General features: G+C 36.7%; 2 protein-coding genes across 3 annotated transcripts in view; both read right to left on the reverse strand.

Moving 5' to 3' along the window:
* The window catches only part of LOC127426746 (coiled-coil domain-containing protein 6-like), a 39,512-nt gene extending 39,007 nt beyond the window's left edge, over positions 1–505 (reverse strand). The window contains exon 1 of the mRNA XM_051673752.1: positions 274–505. Coding sequence (XP_051529712.1) covers positions 274–501 — 228 coding nt within the window. The 5' untranslated portion in view covers positions 502–505. The remainder of the gene's footprint in view (positions 1–273) is intronic.
* A 2,688-nt stretch (positions 506–3,193) lies between these two features.
* The window catches only part of LOC127426730 (ankyrin-3-like), a 266,706-nt gene continuing 249,859 nt past the window's right edge, over positions 3,194–20,040 (reverse strand). For both annotated transcript variants that reach the window (XM_051673712.1, XM_051673713.1), the window contains 10 exons: positions 19,035–19,109; positions 18,515–18,646; positions 17,845–17,988; positions 12,412–13,087; positions 12,028–12,265; positions 10,876–10,962; positions 8,528–8,611; positions 8,267–8,404; positions 7,259–7,343; positions 3,194–4,466 (listed from right to left, as the gene is read on the reverse strand). In XM_051673712.1, coding sequence (XP_051529672.1) covers positions 7,278–7,343; positions 8,267–8,404; positions 8,528–8,611; positions 10,876–10,962; positions 12,028–12,265; positions 12,412–13,087; positions 17,845–17,988; positions 18,515–18,646; positions 19,035–19,109 — 1,640 coding nt within the window. In that variant the 3' untranslated portion in view covers positions 3,194–4,466; positions 7,259–7,277. The remainder of the gene's footprint in view (positions 4,467–7,258; positions 7,344–8,266; positions 8,405–8,527; positions 8,612–10,875; positions 10,963–12,027; positions 12,266–12,411; positions 13,088–17,844; positions 17,989–18,514; positions 18,647–19,034; positions 19,110–20,040) is intronic.

Here is a 20,040-nt window from a genome sequence, read left to right on the forward strand (position 1 = left end):
ACGAAAACTTTTCTGGACTCACAACAAAACAGTGGATTTAACATATTCACTGAAAGCGTACTGTACACGTATAGCAAATAAAATGGAAAAAATACCGGACAGTAAAGAGCTTGTCATTAGCACATTAGCGCTCAACGAGCTAAATGAGTCTCGTGTTCCATAACATAGAGAACTGCACCTGAAATGACCACAGTTTCATTTTTATTACTGTTTAGTTCCATGCACATACATAAATGTAAGTATTTACTAGTGAAACAGTCGTGAATGACTCACTATAGTGACACTGGCTTTGCGCAAGTCTCTATTCTCCTCCTGCAGCGCTTTACACTTCAGTTTAAACGTCTCGAGCTCGATCTTTAAGACTTTGTTCTCCTGCTGTAAAGAGGCCAGGCGGTTCGTCAATTCCTCGAGACGGAAGGGAGAGATGAGGATGGAGGAGGATGAGGAGCACTGAGGGGTGACTCCGTCCGTGTCGCTCTCACTCGCACTATCCGCCATCATTATGCATCAGTGTGTACTCAGAGTCAGATGACAATATTGCTAGAGTACAGGAGCAGCTACAGCGACCCCTGCTGATCTGATTCATTTTAGCTAATCGTTTCGTTCAAACCAAACGGTTCGTCCTGGAAATAGGCGGGGCTTAGTGGACGTACTACGAATGGTGGGTTTCACTAATGATTCTGCAATTTTAACTATTCAGTGTGTGTCTTCAGTTAAATGGCAATTACATTTTTTCTAGGACTATTATTACTTAGGTGAAATTCTTGTTCGGAGCTTTAAACCGCAGCTGAGGCGGCACGCGGTCGGTGATGTCATGTGCTCGCTGTTACTTTTCACAGCGCTAGTCCGGATTGACCATTCACAATCGTTTGTGATTACTGGTAAAGGATTAAAATAATTGTGGGTAGATTTCTACTTATATGTCAGGTAAAACGGTTTTGATTGATAGATTTGAAAGATTATACTCTTTTTTTGTGCAAAAATGTCTCCAATTAGACAAAAAACGTCCTGAGGGTTGAATGCTGCTATCAGAAGTGCCACACGTGTACAAGATACTGTAGAAGGCACCTACGTAGAACAGCAAATTGTTACTTTACTTCTTGTGTTCTTTACTACTTGCTAAATCTACTCAGGTAACATTCCCCTGAAATGTGAATCCATAAAAAACAAAACAAACAAACAAACAAAAAAAAAAAAAAAAAAAACATGAAAATAGGGAATATTATATGTGCTTATGTTTTTTTGGTCAGCGTTGGATTATAGATCAGGGCTCAGGTTCTCAGACTGCCAGGGGCCTCCAAAGATGTGCAGCCCGATACTGCAAAAGGAAGCTGAGCACCAGGGGCCGGTTGCACCAGCTATACAAGCTATATAAGTTACAACTTAGCCTAGTTGTGGCGTAAATGGTCACTAAGTCACAATTTACACACTACTAAATATCTGAGCGTTGCACCATTAAATTTAGGTAGGACGTAACCCTACATATAAACTAAATATATACGGAAGCCTCCGACCAGGAGTAACGGATGGAATAAAAAAGCAGACTGATATTTTATGACATCAATGAGCTCATGCTTTGCTTGACAGGCATCAATCATTTCGACATATAGTATGATGTTGACATTTACACTTGTTCACATTTATGAGAGAGAAAAACTTACTTTTAAGCAGCTCTTCAGCATGAAACTGATCTAACGGTGCAGTTTTCAGGGTGCGTCAAGTTTCAACACATTCAAAATATATATAGGATATTAAAATGCATAAATGTCTATTTTTCCAGCCTGTTGTATTAGTATTTATTTATCACCCCTTATTTATTTCAGATACAGTTCCTATATATTGTTATTTACACAGGTCAAATATACTATTTATCAAATCTACTTTTATTACGTATCATATTTTAATGGGGATATAATTTATTACAGCTGACAGTTAACGTGAGCAAACAAGATTTGAACAAGATCAAATTGAAGTTCATGGCTTTCTAACACTTCTGTGTACAAATTTGAAGGCTGTTTATTGGATCAGTACACGTAAACGTCATATTATGCGACTACGCATTACTTTACAGAGAGCTTACGACCTACTAGTTAAGTCTTGCATTAAGAACAGGTGGTGCAACCAAATTAAGCACTGGCTTAGTTACAAGCTAACTAGTAGTTACTAAGCCCTTAGTGTGAATTTTACGTCCCAACTTCTGTGAGACCTTACGCACAGCTGGTGCAACCCTACCCAGGGCCCCACGACAAGGGCCGACCCAGACTCTTTTGGCGCCCTAGGTGAGATTTTAGATAAATAAATAAAAATAATAGTGCAATAAAATATAGGTACATTCCAGCACACTAAAGCACAACATTGTGAGGTTAGTGTCAGCCACATTTGGGTAGACCTTTTGCAGTAATTGTTTGTTCCAAAAAAAACACAAAACATCTGTGGTCTCAAAATTGCACACGCCTGGACTTCTTTGTGGCAAAGTCATCAAAGACATGTATTTATTACTTTTAATGAATAGAATATTTCTCAGTTTAATAATGGCCATAAAATAAAAACAGAAAAGATCAGATTTAAAAAAATAATTTTTATAATACACTTTACACTTTTCAGTGCCTTCAGGTCTGAAAAAGAGTGCATTCTGGGAAAAAAGGATGTATATGGTCAACCTATGTAACCATTTATCAGTACTGAAAGGATATTAGTGGCACATTTCAACACAGGGGTAGTGGGGTGCACAGTTGGCACGAGAGGGCACACTTCTAACATAAAAATCCTCTCATGCTGCGCCCTCCTGTCATTTTGCACCCTAGGCAACCACCTATGTTGCCTAAGCCACGGGCTGGCCCTGCCCAGGACCCCTTGGTGTAGGGCCCTACAGGACCATAATCTCGCCCAGTTTTTGGTACGTTTGGCAGTGAAATTATTTTTGTTAGATAAAAAAAGATATATGAACATGGTCAATTTCAACTGAAATATACTGTATGCAGTGATCACTATCTTCTAAAGGTCCTATTTCTTAGGAAATTAAGAATAGCCAGTCAGTTTCCAAGGTGACCAAAATAATCAAATTTGAAAGAATAGATCGTGTTGATGCTGTGGACAACTGATTTTATCTCAGTTGCACAAATGGGGTTTTCTAGCACCACCACCACCACTGTAAAACTTTCATCATTTAATGTTGAACAAGAAGGGAAACACATTAAGAGTTTGAACACAATTTATTATAAGCTTAAATAATTAATTTGATCATCCAGTGTATGTTGTTTTTCCACCCATATGTTTTTTTTTTTTTTTAACAAGATCCATCATTCATGAATGCTTGAGGGTGATTCCTCATGAGTCAATAATGCACCAAAACCAAAATAAAATTCCCCCAAAACCACAGCAGCCTTAAAAATAGTAATACACTGCTAGAATGATTACAAACGATAGACTGAGAAAAAGACTTCTACATCTTAGAGCCAATATGCGAGAGAACAGTTAAAACTGCATCAGTCGATGTGACACATTTTGGTGAAAGTTCAGATTTCAGGCATATCTGTAACTGCATAGGGATCCCAAAGCCATGTGATGGGACACAGTGTACTGTATTTTAGTGAATCCGAATAATGAATCTTCACATTTGTGCCAGTGGTGCTGTGATACTGTCATCTTTCAAAAAAAACAAAAACAAAAAAACTATAGTGACCAATGGCAGCACAATGAGTGTACACATACAGAACATCATGCCTTCTCTTTTATGTTATGCAGTTTAAAAAAATCAAAATAAAGTAAATTACATGCATGAAAATGTTAGTATTCTGAAGAAGTCTTCATACAGAACTAAAGCTCCAAATTCCGTACCATTAAGGTTTAAAAGAAACATCTGTTGTAAAATCAAGCTAGATTTTTTTTTTTTTCATTTACAAACTGCTAATAATTACACAAGTGCATGTGAAGTTACACAGAAGCTTTCCCTTAAAGTCTGAATCAGAATTGGTAGTTAATTCCTACTCACTTGCCAGTACATTAACAATACTGTGAGCCACTTTAGAATTTATACAGTGTAATTAATGTACAACAATTGCTCCATTAAACAGCATTATTCACCCCGACATTATGGGTCCAAGAGGAGAAAAATGTAAGGCGAGTGCGGAAAGTGATTCCTCCATTTCTGTCAATCAACAATGTGTTTTGTGGCCTCTTTGGTCACGGAAGTGTTTGAACGCAGCCGTGGAGTGTCCTATTTCGGGCTCTCCCAATCGATCGAAACATCGCACCAACAATGTTCTCTTGACACCCAGGGACGACTGTTAGCAGTGCCGTGTTATTGACAGAAACAAGTTTTTCATGCTCATGCGAAATCAAAAGTCCTCTGTCTGAAAACCGTTGGTTTTTGTGAAAGCTGCAGACACACGATCTTCATCCTCTGACCTCCTGCGGGTTTCCAGTGACCTTCTTCCCAGGAAAATGATTTTGAAACTATTTCATATCTGAAACAGTGAGATACAGGGATATATTTGTTTTATTCACATACTATTAAAGCATAACTTTTGGTTTCATATGTTGGATTTGATTGATTTAATGTTTTTAAGCTGCAGGTTGAATTACTGCTGATATGATCGATCGCAGGGCCGTAATCACAATATACATTAAGGGGGACATGTCCTTTCCAAGGATGCAAACTAGTCACCTTTTGGCGAAATTCATCGTTTTGAATTGATAATATGTCATGTACAAGACATGATTTGTAATGTCATTCGTATTGTGAATGTGAAAACATTAACACAGCAGTTTTCATCATATCAGGCATAAGACAAAGAGTGAATGTGTGAATATTATGAACGGAATGAATGTGGTTATATGGCTAGTTTTTGAAGTAGCCTTTTAGAAAATTCACTTGACATTGTCACCCTCAGATTAGAACTATAACATAGTTAGATTTGTCACTTCTGGCTTCCATTGTTTGTTTTTGGCAGGGACAGTGTCATGCAGTATACTGAATATTTTTAATGCAAATATTATTTGTAAATAATTTACAATTATTTTACCTAAAAATGTAAAATGATGCCATTTACTCACCCTTTTGTTATTCCAAACCCATATGCTATTACTTTTTCTTGGAACATAAAAATAGATATTTATATATTTCCATAGAATAAGATAAAGGCAGCATTAAAGTAATCCATCAGACTCCAGTGGGTTAATCAATGTCATTTGAAGTGATCCAATCAGTTTTGGGTGAGAACAGGCCAAAATGTAACTCCTTTTTCACTATAAATCTTGACAGTAGTCTCCTTGGCGGTCATGACTTCCTAGTGCTTGACGCATACGCAAAACCAAATGGATCACTTCAGAAAATATTGATTAAACTACTCGAGATGAATGGATTACTTTAATGTTGCCTTCACCTGCTTTTTGAAGTTTCAATGGTCTGGCCACCATTCACATGCATTGAAATGACCTACAGAACTGAGATATTCTTCTAAAAATCTTTGTGTTCTGCAGAAGAAATAAAGTCATACACTTCTGGGATGGCTTGAATAAATGATGAGAGAATTTTCATTTTTGGTTGAACAATCCCTTTAAGATTCTATCTTTTTTTTTTTTTTCTTTTGCTAGCCAGCAGACACAGTCATGTAATTTTAGAGATACGTCAATGATGAAAACAAATTCAATGATTCTTTTCTTTGAGACCACACAAAAAAGAAGGTAGGTAAGCTGACTGAAACAGGCAAATTACACCTGTGACCCCACACACTTTTTGGGATCATAACTCATATCTGTTCATATTGTTGATCAAATGTTCATTGAAATTATTTATCTTAAATAAATCTATAGACTTAATATTTCAAGTGTTAATAACTCAAACAATTGAATACAAAATTGAGGTTATGGGGAATACGTATTATCCCTTGTGCTTGATTAATTTTTTAATTATGTTTCCTTGGTCAAAGAGAACAAATGGGGGCATTTAAATTGTTATTAATTATTCATAGAGGTTTTAGCTCTTTTATAGGATTATTTATGTTGTTTTGTTACAAATCGTTGTGTAGTGTGATGTCACCATTAGGGTCCCCTTTGGTCAGGTTGGACCCTGTTAATACTATCTCAGTTCCTCTTGTGCATGTGCAACTGAAGTACAGCTTTATATGCATTTTAGTAGAGAATTACATTTGTTTAATGACTGACCCAGAATCGGTTATGATCTTCTTTATTTCAGCTGTGTTATGTATGCTGTAAATTTAAGTTAATTCAACAAATTAGCAACAAGAAAATTTAAATAGCAATTCTAAGTTAAGTCTACTTGCATCTAGTTAATGTAACTTAAATAGTTAAGTTCATTCTATATGAACACCAAGTTAAGAGATCTTAATTACACAAGTTTTCAAGATGCCATACTCAGTTCAATTGAAGGACTGAGTTTACTTAATCAATTGAGTAGTCAACTTATTAGGGTTTACAGTGTAATTTACTTAGGAAGGAGGAGTGTTTATGTGAAAAAGAATGACAATGACTTAATTGAAATACTCAAGACACAGTGCAATTTCAACAGTGATTGTGCCTACTTAACCTAAATTGTGAGTGATTAGTGAATAAGGCACAGCTTTTTACCACACGCAAAAGTGATTCAACTGTTTAGTGAATTCCCCCCTTAGTTTTGTGTAAATTACTCAAAAAATTATAATCAGATTAATGCACTGATTACTTCACTGGAAAGTAATCATATTGCTAATTACTTTTAAGTTATTTCTAAAACATTTCACAGCACACCCTTAAACAGAAACACAAACAGATGTACATATGAACATAATTCATGTTTTAATGTACATAATAATACTATTTTAGAAATGTGTTACCCAAATAATGTACTTAAAAGTAATGAACTTTTGAAAGAAGTCAGTTACTGTAATCTGATTACTAGAATTTAAAATGTGTTGCGTAGTTACACTACTTTTTACACTTCAAACGTAATTAGATTACAATAACACATTACTTTGTAATCAGATTACCCCAACACTACATATGACCCCTCTACAGTTCGTTGTACTGATCTAGCCATACAGGCATTTTAAGAGAACAACTGAATGGACTGTTTTGCTGTGCCTGCAAGCCATCAATGCAGCATATTTCAATTTACTGGAACAAAAATGCTGTTGCAAAGCACATTTCTCAGGTTACTATTGTGTTAAGGCTTTACACAAAAGCTCAGTCTGATCCGGTGGGATTCCATTCTGCACTGCTTTTTTCCTTCCTAGTTTTAGTGCTGTGGACGTGGCCTTACCAGACAGAGCATACAACTGTTACGATTGACCCTTTTTCTCCCGTTGTCTTCCTTCGTTCTTTTTGCCCTTCCCTGCTTCTCCAGCCTGGAATGAGAGAGATAAGTTGAAGTTAGAGATAAGTCTAAAACAGTCATCATGTAACACAGTGGGGATATTAGCTTCAGTGTCCACCTGCAATCGTGTACGACAAATGCTGAAAAAGAAAACCATTAGTGTGGTGCCCAGTGTACACACGTCACGAGGGTGCAAGGCAGTCTACAGATATTCACTCAGTTTTCCATTAATGAAGCCACTTCAAACAATCAGAAACCTGAGTTAGATGGGTAATACAGCAGGCTCTTCTGAAATGTTCAGATTCAATAGCGCACAACAGTAACCATCTACTTTTTTTGTGGCCTTGGTTCCAGAAATATTTTTCCCATTTACTTTTTCAATAGAGATATAAAAATAATCTAAGCCATGAAGCAAACCAACAAGGTCAAATAATTTTAACATTACAAATTTGTATCTGAAGCAAAAACAAATGAGAAAATCTGAACAAAAAAGGGCAAAGTTACAAGACAGTTTTGAGGCAATAAACTACTCATCCCTTGATGCATTGCGATTGCGAATGACGTAATCGAATGGGGGCAATATAAAACTATTCACTATGACTTATAGTCATTGATTTTAAGTATTAAAACATGAAGTAAATTGCAAAATATTCAAAAACATACAAATATATAAGTAGTTTGAGACTGTAGGGAGATTGACTTGATTATGTAATTCAAAATGTTTTATGGAAGTCGGTGTTCGCTAGATTTTTGAAAAGATTTCTCATTGTTATCACCTCAAATTTGTCAGTGACCCTTATACATTATTGTTAAAAGTAATTATCTCTATGGAAAAAGAATGGGATTTTTACTTCTGGAGCCCGTTCGACTGTTGCGCTCTATTTCAGCATGGTCAAACTCTAACTGCAAGTTGTTCACACTAGCACTAGCATCATCACTGCACACGAATCCAACCTCAGTTTGCTCTCTTTGGGGCCCGGGGCCCACCTCTTCCTCCTGCTCAGCCCTATTGGCCTGCCGGGAGCGCTTCCCACGCTTTCTCTTGCTTTTCTCCTCCACAACAGCTGTGCGACGCACCACTTTCCGGATGATCTAAGAAAAGGGGGTAAAGTTATGTCTTGTGACACTAGTTTAAACCCACAGGGAGCAGAGGGATGGAAACAATGGTGGTAAATTAGAAATGGGGCCATTGCACGGGATGGGCATAGACATTACTTTTCTGGTGACTATGTTTCCATCCTCGTCTGTGTACTGCTCCTCTGTCACCGTCTCGCCAGGAATGTTTTTGGCCTGATCACCCTATAGACGCAGGATGAATGATTAGACATATCTATAACTGTGTTTTGATTTTTGACGTAGTCACACAAAAAAGGTCAATGAGTGTAAATACAACTAGAACTACTAGAACACAACAAACTTATTAATCAGTATTTTAGCTTTGTTTTCCAGCAAAAATACATTGTTAAAACATAACACACTTATGTCATTTTGCTTCTCAAGTAAGTACGTCTTGTTTTAAGGATGTTTAGATATTTTTACTAGAAAACAACGAACACACCGAACACAATCTTGCACTAAAAAAAAGAATGTTTTTTTGTTTTGTTTTTTAGAGCGAGAACCACTAATCGTGACCACGAGGAGGTTACCCCATGTGACTCTACCCTCCCTAGCAACCGGGCCAATTTGTTTGCTTAGGAGACCTGGCTGGAATCACTCAGCATGCCCTGGATTCGAACTCGCGACTCCGGGGGTGGTAGTCAGTGTCAATACTTGCTGAGCTACCCAGGCCCCAGAGACGCACATTTAAATTATTATAAAAAAAATTGCTGGACACAGCACAACGGTCACATATGTCCATCTAGCACATTTACATAGAAAAAACTATGGAAAAAAAGCACAGGCGGACACATGGAGTTCAGTGTGAACAGTCCTTAAGAAAATCATTTTTGCATGCAGTGTTAATCTCGTCAACGAAATCACTGAAGTAAACATTCGTTGACGAAGGGTTTTTTGATTTCGTCAATGATAACGAAGACGAGACGAAAAAGGTGCATCAAGATGATAAACGATTTTATTAAAGTATATTGTTGACAAAAATATGACGATAAAAATGATCCTGCCTTAACAGTGCAAGATATAAACAGAAGAAGAAACATCTTGAGAATCTGTATATAGAAGAAGATTTAAGATATGGATTCATCTAACACATTAATCCAGCATGTTGAAGATTTCTCTGCCTGAGCTGCGTGAGTTGAACGCGCTAACACCGGCAAAATGAACCACTTTAAAACGGGGTAAATACCTCATTCAAACGCATACTATTTATACATGAGATATAATCCAATATATCCACAACATTTATGGAACAACTAACATCTACACAGTGAAGCGAATGAACAGGTGAACTTGAACTAAATGACGCGCTAGTCAGAATATGCGTAATTTGCGTTGCGTAACTTGCGCTGTGAAAATGCGGTTTCCATAAGAAACACGCTACATGCAATGTATTCCTTCACAGAAAATGAATAAGTCTCTAAAGGATGAAGAATTTTGAATACAGGCTAACTGTAATCTGTTACAGTTTTACACTTTTTTTGTCCATTTTGCACGTCATCATCAAGTAAAATATATTAGTTAAACTGATATTATAGAGTAAAACTGACTAAAATTATTGAATATGACATGACGAAATATTGACTATTTTTAAAGGACATTTTCGTTAAAAGACTAAAACTATGACTAAAACAAAAACTTAACACGGTTTGCATGTAACAAAATGTGAGTTTTCATCAGATACATTGGTTGAGAATTTGAGACAGTATAAAGTTTATAACCAAACACATTGATAACCACCGGATGTATTTAGTAATTTAAAATAGAAACTTGCACTCTATCTAGAGATGAAACAAATGGTCTAGGGATGAAATGGTCACTCCAACACCACAGGCAAAAATAATACATGCAGCAAGAGGTGCTACAAGCTAGCAAGCTGTCATAGAGATAGAAATGGCCCCTCATTCTTCAAATTACACGCATGATTTTGTCACTAAAGGCATTCCACCGTAGTGATTCTCTGTCATGAGTACGGTTGGATATGGTCCCTAGATATGGTTCAGTTCCCTCTGTTAAAGTAAGTCTATAGGATTTGTTTACTAATTTGATCATCCACCAGGTGACAACTGTAGCTCTGATCACTTAAAAAAGTCAACAAGCCACGTGATTTGAGGTATCATTAATGTTATGTGCCACAGCCTAACCCTAAGTATGAGCAATAGTGATAGTGTTAGCTAAAACCGCTAATTATTGAAAGATAGGGGAAGGAGGAGAATAGAGAAGATAATTAAAGAATTAAAGAGGAACAATGACATTTTAAAAGGATAAAAGAGAAGAAAAAAAAACACTGCAGAAAGCGCAGCAAAGCATGGAAATCATTCATAGGTTTGTTCTTCTTGATGAAAGGTTGCAGTGTGCCAATCACTTCTTGCCCTCTTAGCACGCAGGCTTTGCTAAAGCACACGCAAATACCACAGCACACAGACTGGCACCAGTACCACTCAGAGTACCTTGAGAATGACCCTCCGTCGATACACTCTGGTAGTGACAGTCTCTTCCTCATCAGAGCTGGACTCATTATCCCTACGAGCTCCCTGCTAGAGTCAGGTCAGCACATAACGAGCCTCAGAACTTCAACTAACTTTCTTCATAGTTATAAATCTATGTTGTGCTCAAGAATTGAAGGTGACCCAGCCTTGGTAATTTGTAATCCAGTGGTTCTCAACTGGTTTTGCTTCAGGACCCAGATTTTACATTGGACATCAAGTGGTGACCCAAAAATTATTATTATTATTATTATCATTATTATTATACAACAGTTAGTTCCAGTCCTTGAATCTGATTGGACAAGCAGTGTTCCATGTGTGCTGATATACAGTACAGTAGAACAGCACTGGGATGCTTTACACATATCACTCTGCTTCTATGTGTTCATGGCTTTCCAATTAGTGGTGCAGATTTTGATTCATCATTCATTTGATTTCATTTACTGATTCATTTAGTGACTGATTTGTTCTTATTTCAAGAGATTGCATATTTACTCCAGTAGGGGCTTTTATGTTAAGAGTGAGTCAAACAATCATTGACGCAACTGAGTCGTTCACCATCAAAACAATGGAAGTGGACAAGAGCAATTCATTCACTTAACAACATTATCAGTTTACGAACGCAACATCACTAGTTCAAAACCAGAGCAATTAGCAGAAAGCTAATTGTTCTTGATACTTTAGCTTCTTTTGGAAATATTTTCATTGGTGGAGAGATGTGGCATGTGACAGATGAGTTTGTTCAGAATTCATCAAAAGCAAAAGATCTGGGAATCGTTTTCTTCTCCCTTTTAAAAGCCTATTCATGTTTCTATTCTAACTATGCATGACTATATGTTTAGTTGCATTTTATTATTTACATTTAGCATTGTTTTTCACTGCTATCCACAACCCCATCAGAACAGCGACCAATTTTTGGGTCGCAACCCACTAGTTGAGAACCACTGGAATAACCTATGGAAAAACTGAAAGGAATTCCTTTTTAATGTCCCAAAATTACCACAGGTATTGAATCTTGTAGGTTAGACACTTTGCGTATCAGTCATTGAAAATCTAATTCAGAGATTTTAGTACCATCTTTGAAAGGTCTCTTAATGAAATTGAGAAGCACTGTACCTGGGCTTTAGGTTCGGTAACAGGTACGCCCTCCTCTTTGTTGTTTGGTCCTATTTCTCTGTCCTCCTGAGCCTCGCTGCTCACTTCGTCTTGTCCAGAGTCTTTCCTCACTTTGCCCTTTGTTTTGCTGGAAGACTCATTGGCATCTGGCAACAAGACAGCTTGAGCTTGGAGCTCCGGATGTTTCCCATTTTGCTTCTCAGCTTGCACTCCAGAGGTTAAGGAAATTGGCTCTTGGCTGTAGAGGTATTGAAGTTTAAAGTACATTATAAGATTGATACCCAACCTGCTGAGTTTGTGGAATAAGATAACTACAGGTGGATATCAGAGTTGACCTTTGCATTTTGTTGACACAAAATAACATGTAGAGGTGACAGTTCTTACCTGGTCTCTATCTGCCCTTGTGCATCAGTACCCAGTCCTGGACCTGAAGTTGCTGTCTTTACATTTGCATTGGTCGTCTCACCCTGCAAACCTGAAATTGAAGACATGTCTTTTTCTGCCTGCTGCACTTGTGAAAGGATCGCTTGCAGCCTCTCCTCAGTCATCTCCTCATCCTCTGAGCCTTCCTCCAACTTAATGTACTCCAAGAGAGACTTGATCTTCTCTTGAGTCATCTCATCATCTTCCTCTTCAAAACCAGACCTGCCACCCTCTCTAGGAGCCACGCTGGCTGATGTACAAACAGTAGGCTCAGCCTGGGCTTTCTTCTGCTCTCTCAATGGGCTGCTCGGGAAAACGTCTGATTCTTCATGTTGTTTCGAGGAGGCTGCGGATTTGTGGCTGACACCAAAATCATCTTCAGTTGACCAATCCTCTTGGCTAACGGACTCCTGGCCTCTGATCCAGGTGTCCTCTGCCTTGACAGTAGGAGGCTTGGCATCTGCAGACACTGGGCCACTAGTGGTTGGCAAAGACAGTTCACTGGGTCTAACAGGGGAACTAGTGGGGAAGTTTAGCCTACCGTCCTCGCTAAAGTAATCATCCTGACGTAGAGGGGTAGGGGGCTCATAGGTCAGCTCTGAAGGACTCTTGAGCTCCAGCTCAATGTTTTGGTAACCTGAGTGGTACAACACAGTGAGATGGAGGCGAACACTATGCCACAGAAACAGATGTGATGACAGGCCTTTGAAAATGTCATAGAGGACATACAGTAGCATGTAATGTTTGTGTTACGGTGGTACTCCAAATGTTATGTAATGGGATATATTCAACTCAATGTCTATCAACAACATCTGTGGCATGCTGTGAATTACTACTGATTCAGTTTTTAAAATCCCGCTGTAAAAATTAACGATATGCAAATTAACAATGAGCGCATTTACATGCATGTTCTTACATTGATTAAGCTTAATAAGCCCACAACGTGTGTGGTCATGTAAACGTATTAAGCCGGCATCAAACTAGCTGACTTAAAACAACTTGATTTCGGCAGAGGGTGTCACACTTGCCGACTGTTTTGCTGAGATCTTACTCTCTTTAGTCTGAGGTATGACACACTTGCCGATTAAGAATAGTGGAGGGGTGACAGACACACAAACTCATCGCAACTCTCTCTCTGGTTCCATCATATGGAGCTCACCGGAATAAAAACAGGAGTACTGAGTGACCATAAACAACTCTAAAAGAGTGATTTAAGATGTGATTCATGAAGTAACTTTACTTTGTGAAAGTGTGCGATTTTGTATTTATCCCCTCAAGGCTTACCGTTGAACGCATATGTGCATACTCAGCTTTTAGTGAGTAAAGAATTAATGTTCAATAAAAACAGACTGTTGTGGCTCCACTTTCTGATTTCTTTAGTCATTTTAGTGCGGAAAAACGCTTTGGATAAGGGATGGGACGATATATCGAATTTCAATATATCGTGAACAAAACTAATTACGAACCATATCGAGACAAAACTCGATATTTCGAAATTAAAAAAACAAACAGTCTCTGTCCATGTGATCATATATGAAATGATCTGTCAAACATCATAATCTCTCTATCACTTGATTTCACCCCTAAGGCGCGTTTTTCTACACTGTTTACAGGTTCGCACAAGGTCCTTAAGTACTTAAAGTGCTTGAATTTAGCTCTTAGAAATTTAAATACTGGAATACCTAGAAAATCGCATTGTTTTGTTGAAAAGTGATTGAGATTTAAACGGACCATTTCTTCCGAGTAATATGTGTCCAAAGTTGAGATCCTGCTCTCCACTTTCATTGAATAATGCATCTTTTAATATCCTCTCTGTTCTTTACAGTCAGATAAAAAAGTAAAAAGAAATATTAATTTTAATCACAAATAGCACAGATGCGCTAAAAAAATGAGACTTCTCTCTCGTTAATAAATGAACCGCAACACCTGTGTGAGTCTGTGAGATGCATGTTAAACTCTTAAAGTGAAAGTACCATTATAGCGCTTGTTATACAAATAAATGTTTACCTAATGTTATTACTTGTAAATTGTACACATTATTTCAAACATTGACAGCTCATATCATTATTAGGCTATGTATACAATTTCAAGAAATAATATTAATTGATAGAAAGTAGAATTTTTATATTTTTAAAAAGTTAAAATGTGATTAGAATAATGAAGGCAAACTAATTATTTAAAAAAATATATATATACACTTTCACATACTTTTTCAGTACAGGTTCTGTTCAGTTGCTTGTTCTGCACCTGATCAGCCTGAATGTAGCCCACTATTTTTGAAGTCTCGTTTGTTTGCATCTTTTCTTATAGAGAAAGGTATATATGAGAAACTCTTATTTAAATTTTAAGCATTTATATTGTGTATTAAAGAACTTTATTTTGATGAGAAGTTATAATGTGCATTTTGTGCAAACATTTAAAGAAAACCCCACAATTTTCTGCCATTTAAATTTGTCATTTAAGTTTTTTGTCATTTAAGTGTTATCATATCGGATCTAAATAATATAGAATCACACAATAACCACGTTCTTACCGGCTTATCCTGTGTGCATATGTGTTGTGCGCATGAACCTCATATCGTATATCTAACCTAATCGTGAAATAACCATATCGTCCCATCCCTACTATGGGATTGTCCTCATAGACAATCTTATTGAACCTTCAATAAACATTTGAAATATGCAACAATAAACTGTTTCGAAAGTATAACCAAAGTCCTGTGAAGGCAAGCCTGGGAACCTGGAGGCCATTTTCGTATTGCCTCCAGGCAGCCTGTGAAACGCTTTTTCCTATGGATACAGGTACAGCTCCTATCTTCTTGAGTGGGGAAAATTGAAATCTCCAAAAGGCTGGTCAAGATTACGACCAAACAACATATTTCAAATCAGCAATAAAATCTAACATCAAATATATCATAAGTTGTGCTTATTCAGCTCAGATCAAACTAAACATGCTATTTTTCAGGGTGGTTCAGCTACTGTTCATGCACGATTTTGATGAGAACTGACAGGAGATGTTGCTATCAAAACAGTGATTGGCTCTTTTATCTGTAAGGTGGGACCTTCCATTCCTACAGCCCCCATTTTAAGCGTTGCATATAATACCTGGAAAGGAAAGTGAAGTAATAATCTGTTTATATGGAGCAGAGTTCTGCATACTCTACTTATGGGAAGTACTTTGCTAATGCATAACCAGAAGTTCCTCCACCTAGAAAAGTAGTCCTCCTTCGAATTTTGCAATTTTATACTCCAAAAAACAAAATTTTTTACTGAATATGCCATGTAAGTGCTTAAACAAAAATACAAGCTTCTCATTTCTGATTTTAAACCCTCTGGTTCACTTGCCCCATAAACTTCCCTTTTAAGTGGATTACTGTTTTCCATTTGTATTTTACACACGACAAGCCACAACATGTCACAGATGGTGTATACATTAAGTTGCATTTAACCCAGAATATTCCATTACAGTAATACCATTAAAATAAATAACATATTATTAGAATAGAGTAATTAGCCATGCAATTTTCAAAGGCTCATGATTAGAACACTAAATATAAAGTTCAGGAACAGTAGGGTCCTGACGTAAATGGAGGAAGATGAGCGATGACGAGAAAGAGGAAACAGGCTGAGATTGTTGGGTAAACTGTGGTGTTTTGGTCAGCACTTCAGGTATAGGAGATAAAGTAGATGAAGTGGGGATAGTAGGAACTACTGTATTATGGACACCAGGGTGTAGAAATATGAAGCAGGACAAAAAAATAAATAAAGTGTTAGAAATATGAGACTTATCAGGAAGATGTTGCTGTTATGTATCAGTTTTATGAAGATTAGAATACGATGAGAGTATTAAAGTGATAGATCACCCCAAAATGAAACTTCTGACTGAATTTGGGTGAACTATCCATTCAATACCAGTGTGAGTTATGATAGCAATGTGAAGAGCTGTAGCAAGAGCTAGCATTGCTTGTACTGCACTAAAGAGAAGAAAAAAGGATGCTACTATGCTAGACAGTGCTGCGGCACTGCACTTGAAGATAAGGAGACAAAAGTGCTGCTATGCAAGAAGTCTGGCAGTGGAGAAGCAGTGGGTCTGGTTTTGCAGCAGAAGCACTCTATGAGGAAAGTTCAGAGGAGTCTAGGATATTGGAGGATCAGGCAACCCGACAGCAAGCAGACATTCCATAGTAGCTAGAGCCATGCTATCCATGTAGCCTCCAGTCTACTGTAATACTGTTAACACTACACAGAGAGAAACACTGAAGCAATCATGCTGTTAAAGCTGCATTTCCTATTATGTTACCATGCAATAATATCACATAAAAATCATGGTATGGTGGAAAAACAGAAAACAAAGTTTAAACAAAGTAGAGTGCCAATGTTGTTGCTATTATGTTTTGGGGAGTATACTCTGGGCTGGGTGGTATGACATTATACAGTTAGAGATTCTGCTGTGCGATCTAAAGAAAATCTGACAGCAAGCAAAAAATCACAGCATATTCTGCAAACTGTATTGCAGATGAGCAAATCCAGCGTAGACAGCTTTGTTGATTATAATGGAAGCAGTTCAGTTTTTTTTGTATTGCATTACGCTTTTAATGTGGCTAAGTTAATCATATTTTTATTAAAGTTTTATGTAATGTGAAATTGCTGTTTTTGATGCCAGACTTGTCATTCAATTTGTTATTAATAATCTTATGGTTTTGTTTGAATCAACTTCTTCATAAAAAATAAATTAATCAATTGAGTTGTATTTAATTGATTGGATTATCAGAAAGTAGTCAATATTACATGGTTATGTACTATATAAAACATTTTTGGGTTGAATTTGCAGGCAAAAATACATAAATAAATAACTATATCAAGATATATAGCGTAACTGTAAAATGAAATTATATAATTGTATTATATACCATGATATAAAGATTTTTGTCATACCACCCATCCTTACTCTGTACACACATAAACATAATGTTTATGTCTTAATAGAGCATGAACCTAATCTTAAACCCATCAAATTCATCACATAATGTTATGAGACCGAAATAAATATTCAAATAAAAAAAAAAATATATACATTAGTCTCCACTGTATATTATTAAGATGGGATTAAGTTTCGATTCTACATTGGCTTATGTTTTTTTTTAGCTGCATGCTCCAATGCTTTACTAACATACAATCAAAACAATTCAATATATACTGTACGTTCACACTGATCCCTGACTGGTCCAATACCAGGCTGGGAAATAACAGTGTAGATAATTGGCCAATCTTATAGATAAGAAAAGAAGATTGAGACTTAAACTTAAACTTGAGTTTAAGTTTATATTGGGTTTGAATTTAGAGCAAAAGTGTTTGCCATAATTCTACGCATCAGGTAGATGGGACTAAAATTTACCATCAGCCTGCTCCTGGGAAACTGCGCTATCATCTGCAAAACATCTCGTGCCTGAAATGTTACCATAGTCAAATATCGGCCCTTCCAGCAATGTCACAATATCCAGCCGATTGATCTTAGTCAGGACAGCAGTTAAGGCATCCGCTAAAAGGAGAAAGAAAACAATATAACAAATTACAACAATGTTCTATACATTACAGTGCATTAGTTAATGCATTAAGTATCATGAACTAACAATAAACAATACTTCTTCAGCATTTATTCATTGATTTATAAATGTACCTTTGTTCATTGTTAGTTCATAATGCGTTATGTTAACTTTTAATGTTAAAAGGATAGTTAACATTCGGGCAGTTCTGAGATTATTCACTCATCCATAAACTAACCCTTTAAAAATGCTATTTATTGTTGGTTTGTGTTATCTATTGTGTTACCTATTACTAATGTTGATGTATATACAAAGTTATTGTAAAGTGTTACCAAAAAGAATTTGATTTTCCCTAAACACACATTTACATTATAAATTACTTCTGTGTTTCTCTTTTAATTGCTGAGAAAATGATTTGAAGTGAGAAATCTGCCCTGTCCCCACCCAGGTCCCATAGCAACCCCTTCCCAACCATACGATTAACCCTTATTTGGAAAACATGGATTCAAAAAGTACACTTACTTGTAGCGTTTTTACCATCTCGGGTGACCCATTTCTTTAATAGCATGAAACTCTGAGCAGTCAATGAGTTAGGGTTTTCCACGCGAATGTGATTTATCTCATCAACCGAAAATTCCATTTCCCTGGCCAGCTCTGTAACACATTAAAAATATATTAACAGTCCCCTCTATCTCTACCACTCCCCCATACATGTGCGCAATACTGCAGTGACTGCAGATGGCACACCCTATTGTGATCACAACAACACCCATGCTGCGAGAAAGGACAATAAACGAGGCAAAGCCATACTGCTCAACAACAGTACTATTTCATCCATAAGTGTTTCATCCTAAAAACTTTATATACATTATATATATATATATATATATATATATATATATATATATATATATATATATATATATTATTACAGATTTATATAAAAACAGTGTATATTTGGGTTTGGAATATAAGGGGGTAATGAGACACTTTGTCCTCTAGGTGGTGTAATTTCTTAGCTTTTAGATACAGTAGGTCTTACCAGTCCAACTCAGGCCCAAATGATCTGCCACAATAGCCATTCGAAGGTCTGTTCTTTCACAGGGACTTTGAGGGCCTGAGAGCATAAGATGGAAAACTATGAGAATATTTTAGTACACATTTTTCAGAGAAGATAGAAAACTAATGCAGTAGATTGCCCTTTTCTGATCAAGCAAAGATAATTAAGGTTTTTTGCATAGAACTGTGCAAATGTTTTCGGCACATTAAATGTGTCACAAAAAGTGTTTCACATTTCTCTTAAGATGGTTATTTTATATCTTCAGCTTTAGTGTGTCAGTGGGAAGTATTGACTTTAGATTTCCAAACATTCCTTGTGTGCCCTGACACAAAAATCAAATAATACCAAAAAAAAAAAAAAGTTGGAAAAAAGGAGTGCAGAATATTTTTTCTTTTGTAATTGATAAAGACTCATGGATAGGACTCAAGTCCTGCAACATATGGTATGGTCCCCACATAGACCTGAACTCAACATCATCAAGTCAGTCTGGGGTTACATTAAGAGACATAACTTATTAGAAGTTACACATAAATCCATAGAAGAACTGTGGCAAGTTCTCCAAGAGGCTTGGAACAACCTACATGCCAACAACCTTGACAAACTCTTGGCTTTTTTTTTAAGGCAAAGAGTGGTCACACCAAATATTTATTTATTTAATTTCTTTGTTTACTCCACTTTATATGAAGTTAATTAATAAATCAGTATATGGCAAAACTATTCATGGCAGGGGTCTTCAGTCTTTTTCAGGCCAAGGAACCCTTGGGGGAAAGAGAGACGGTGCCCCCCTGTTACATTCTGTATTGTATAAAATCGAGTGTTGCATTTTAAGCCTGGCCTATAACAACATGCGTATAGTACCATATTAATGTAGCCTATTTATTGTACATACTTTATAATGCTTACATTGTAAATCCATTAATCTAATCATTACTGAGTCATATAACTATAAATTACATTTGAATGTAGAAGGGACAACTTTTAGATTAAC

The sequence above is a fragment of the Myxocyprinus asiaticus genome, chromosome 36, assembly GCF_019703515.2.
Source record: "Myxocyprinus asiaticus isolate MX2 ecotype Aquarium Trade chromosome 36, UBuf_Myxa_2, whole genome shotgun sequence".
In the NCBI taxonomy this organism is placed as follows: Eukaryota; Metazoa; Chordata; class Actinopteri; order Cypriniformes; family Catostomidae; genus Myxocyprinus; species Myxocyprinus asiaticus.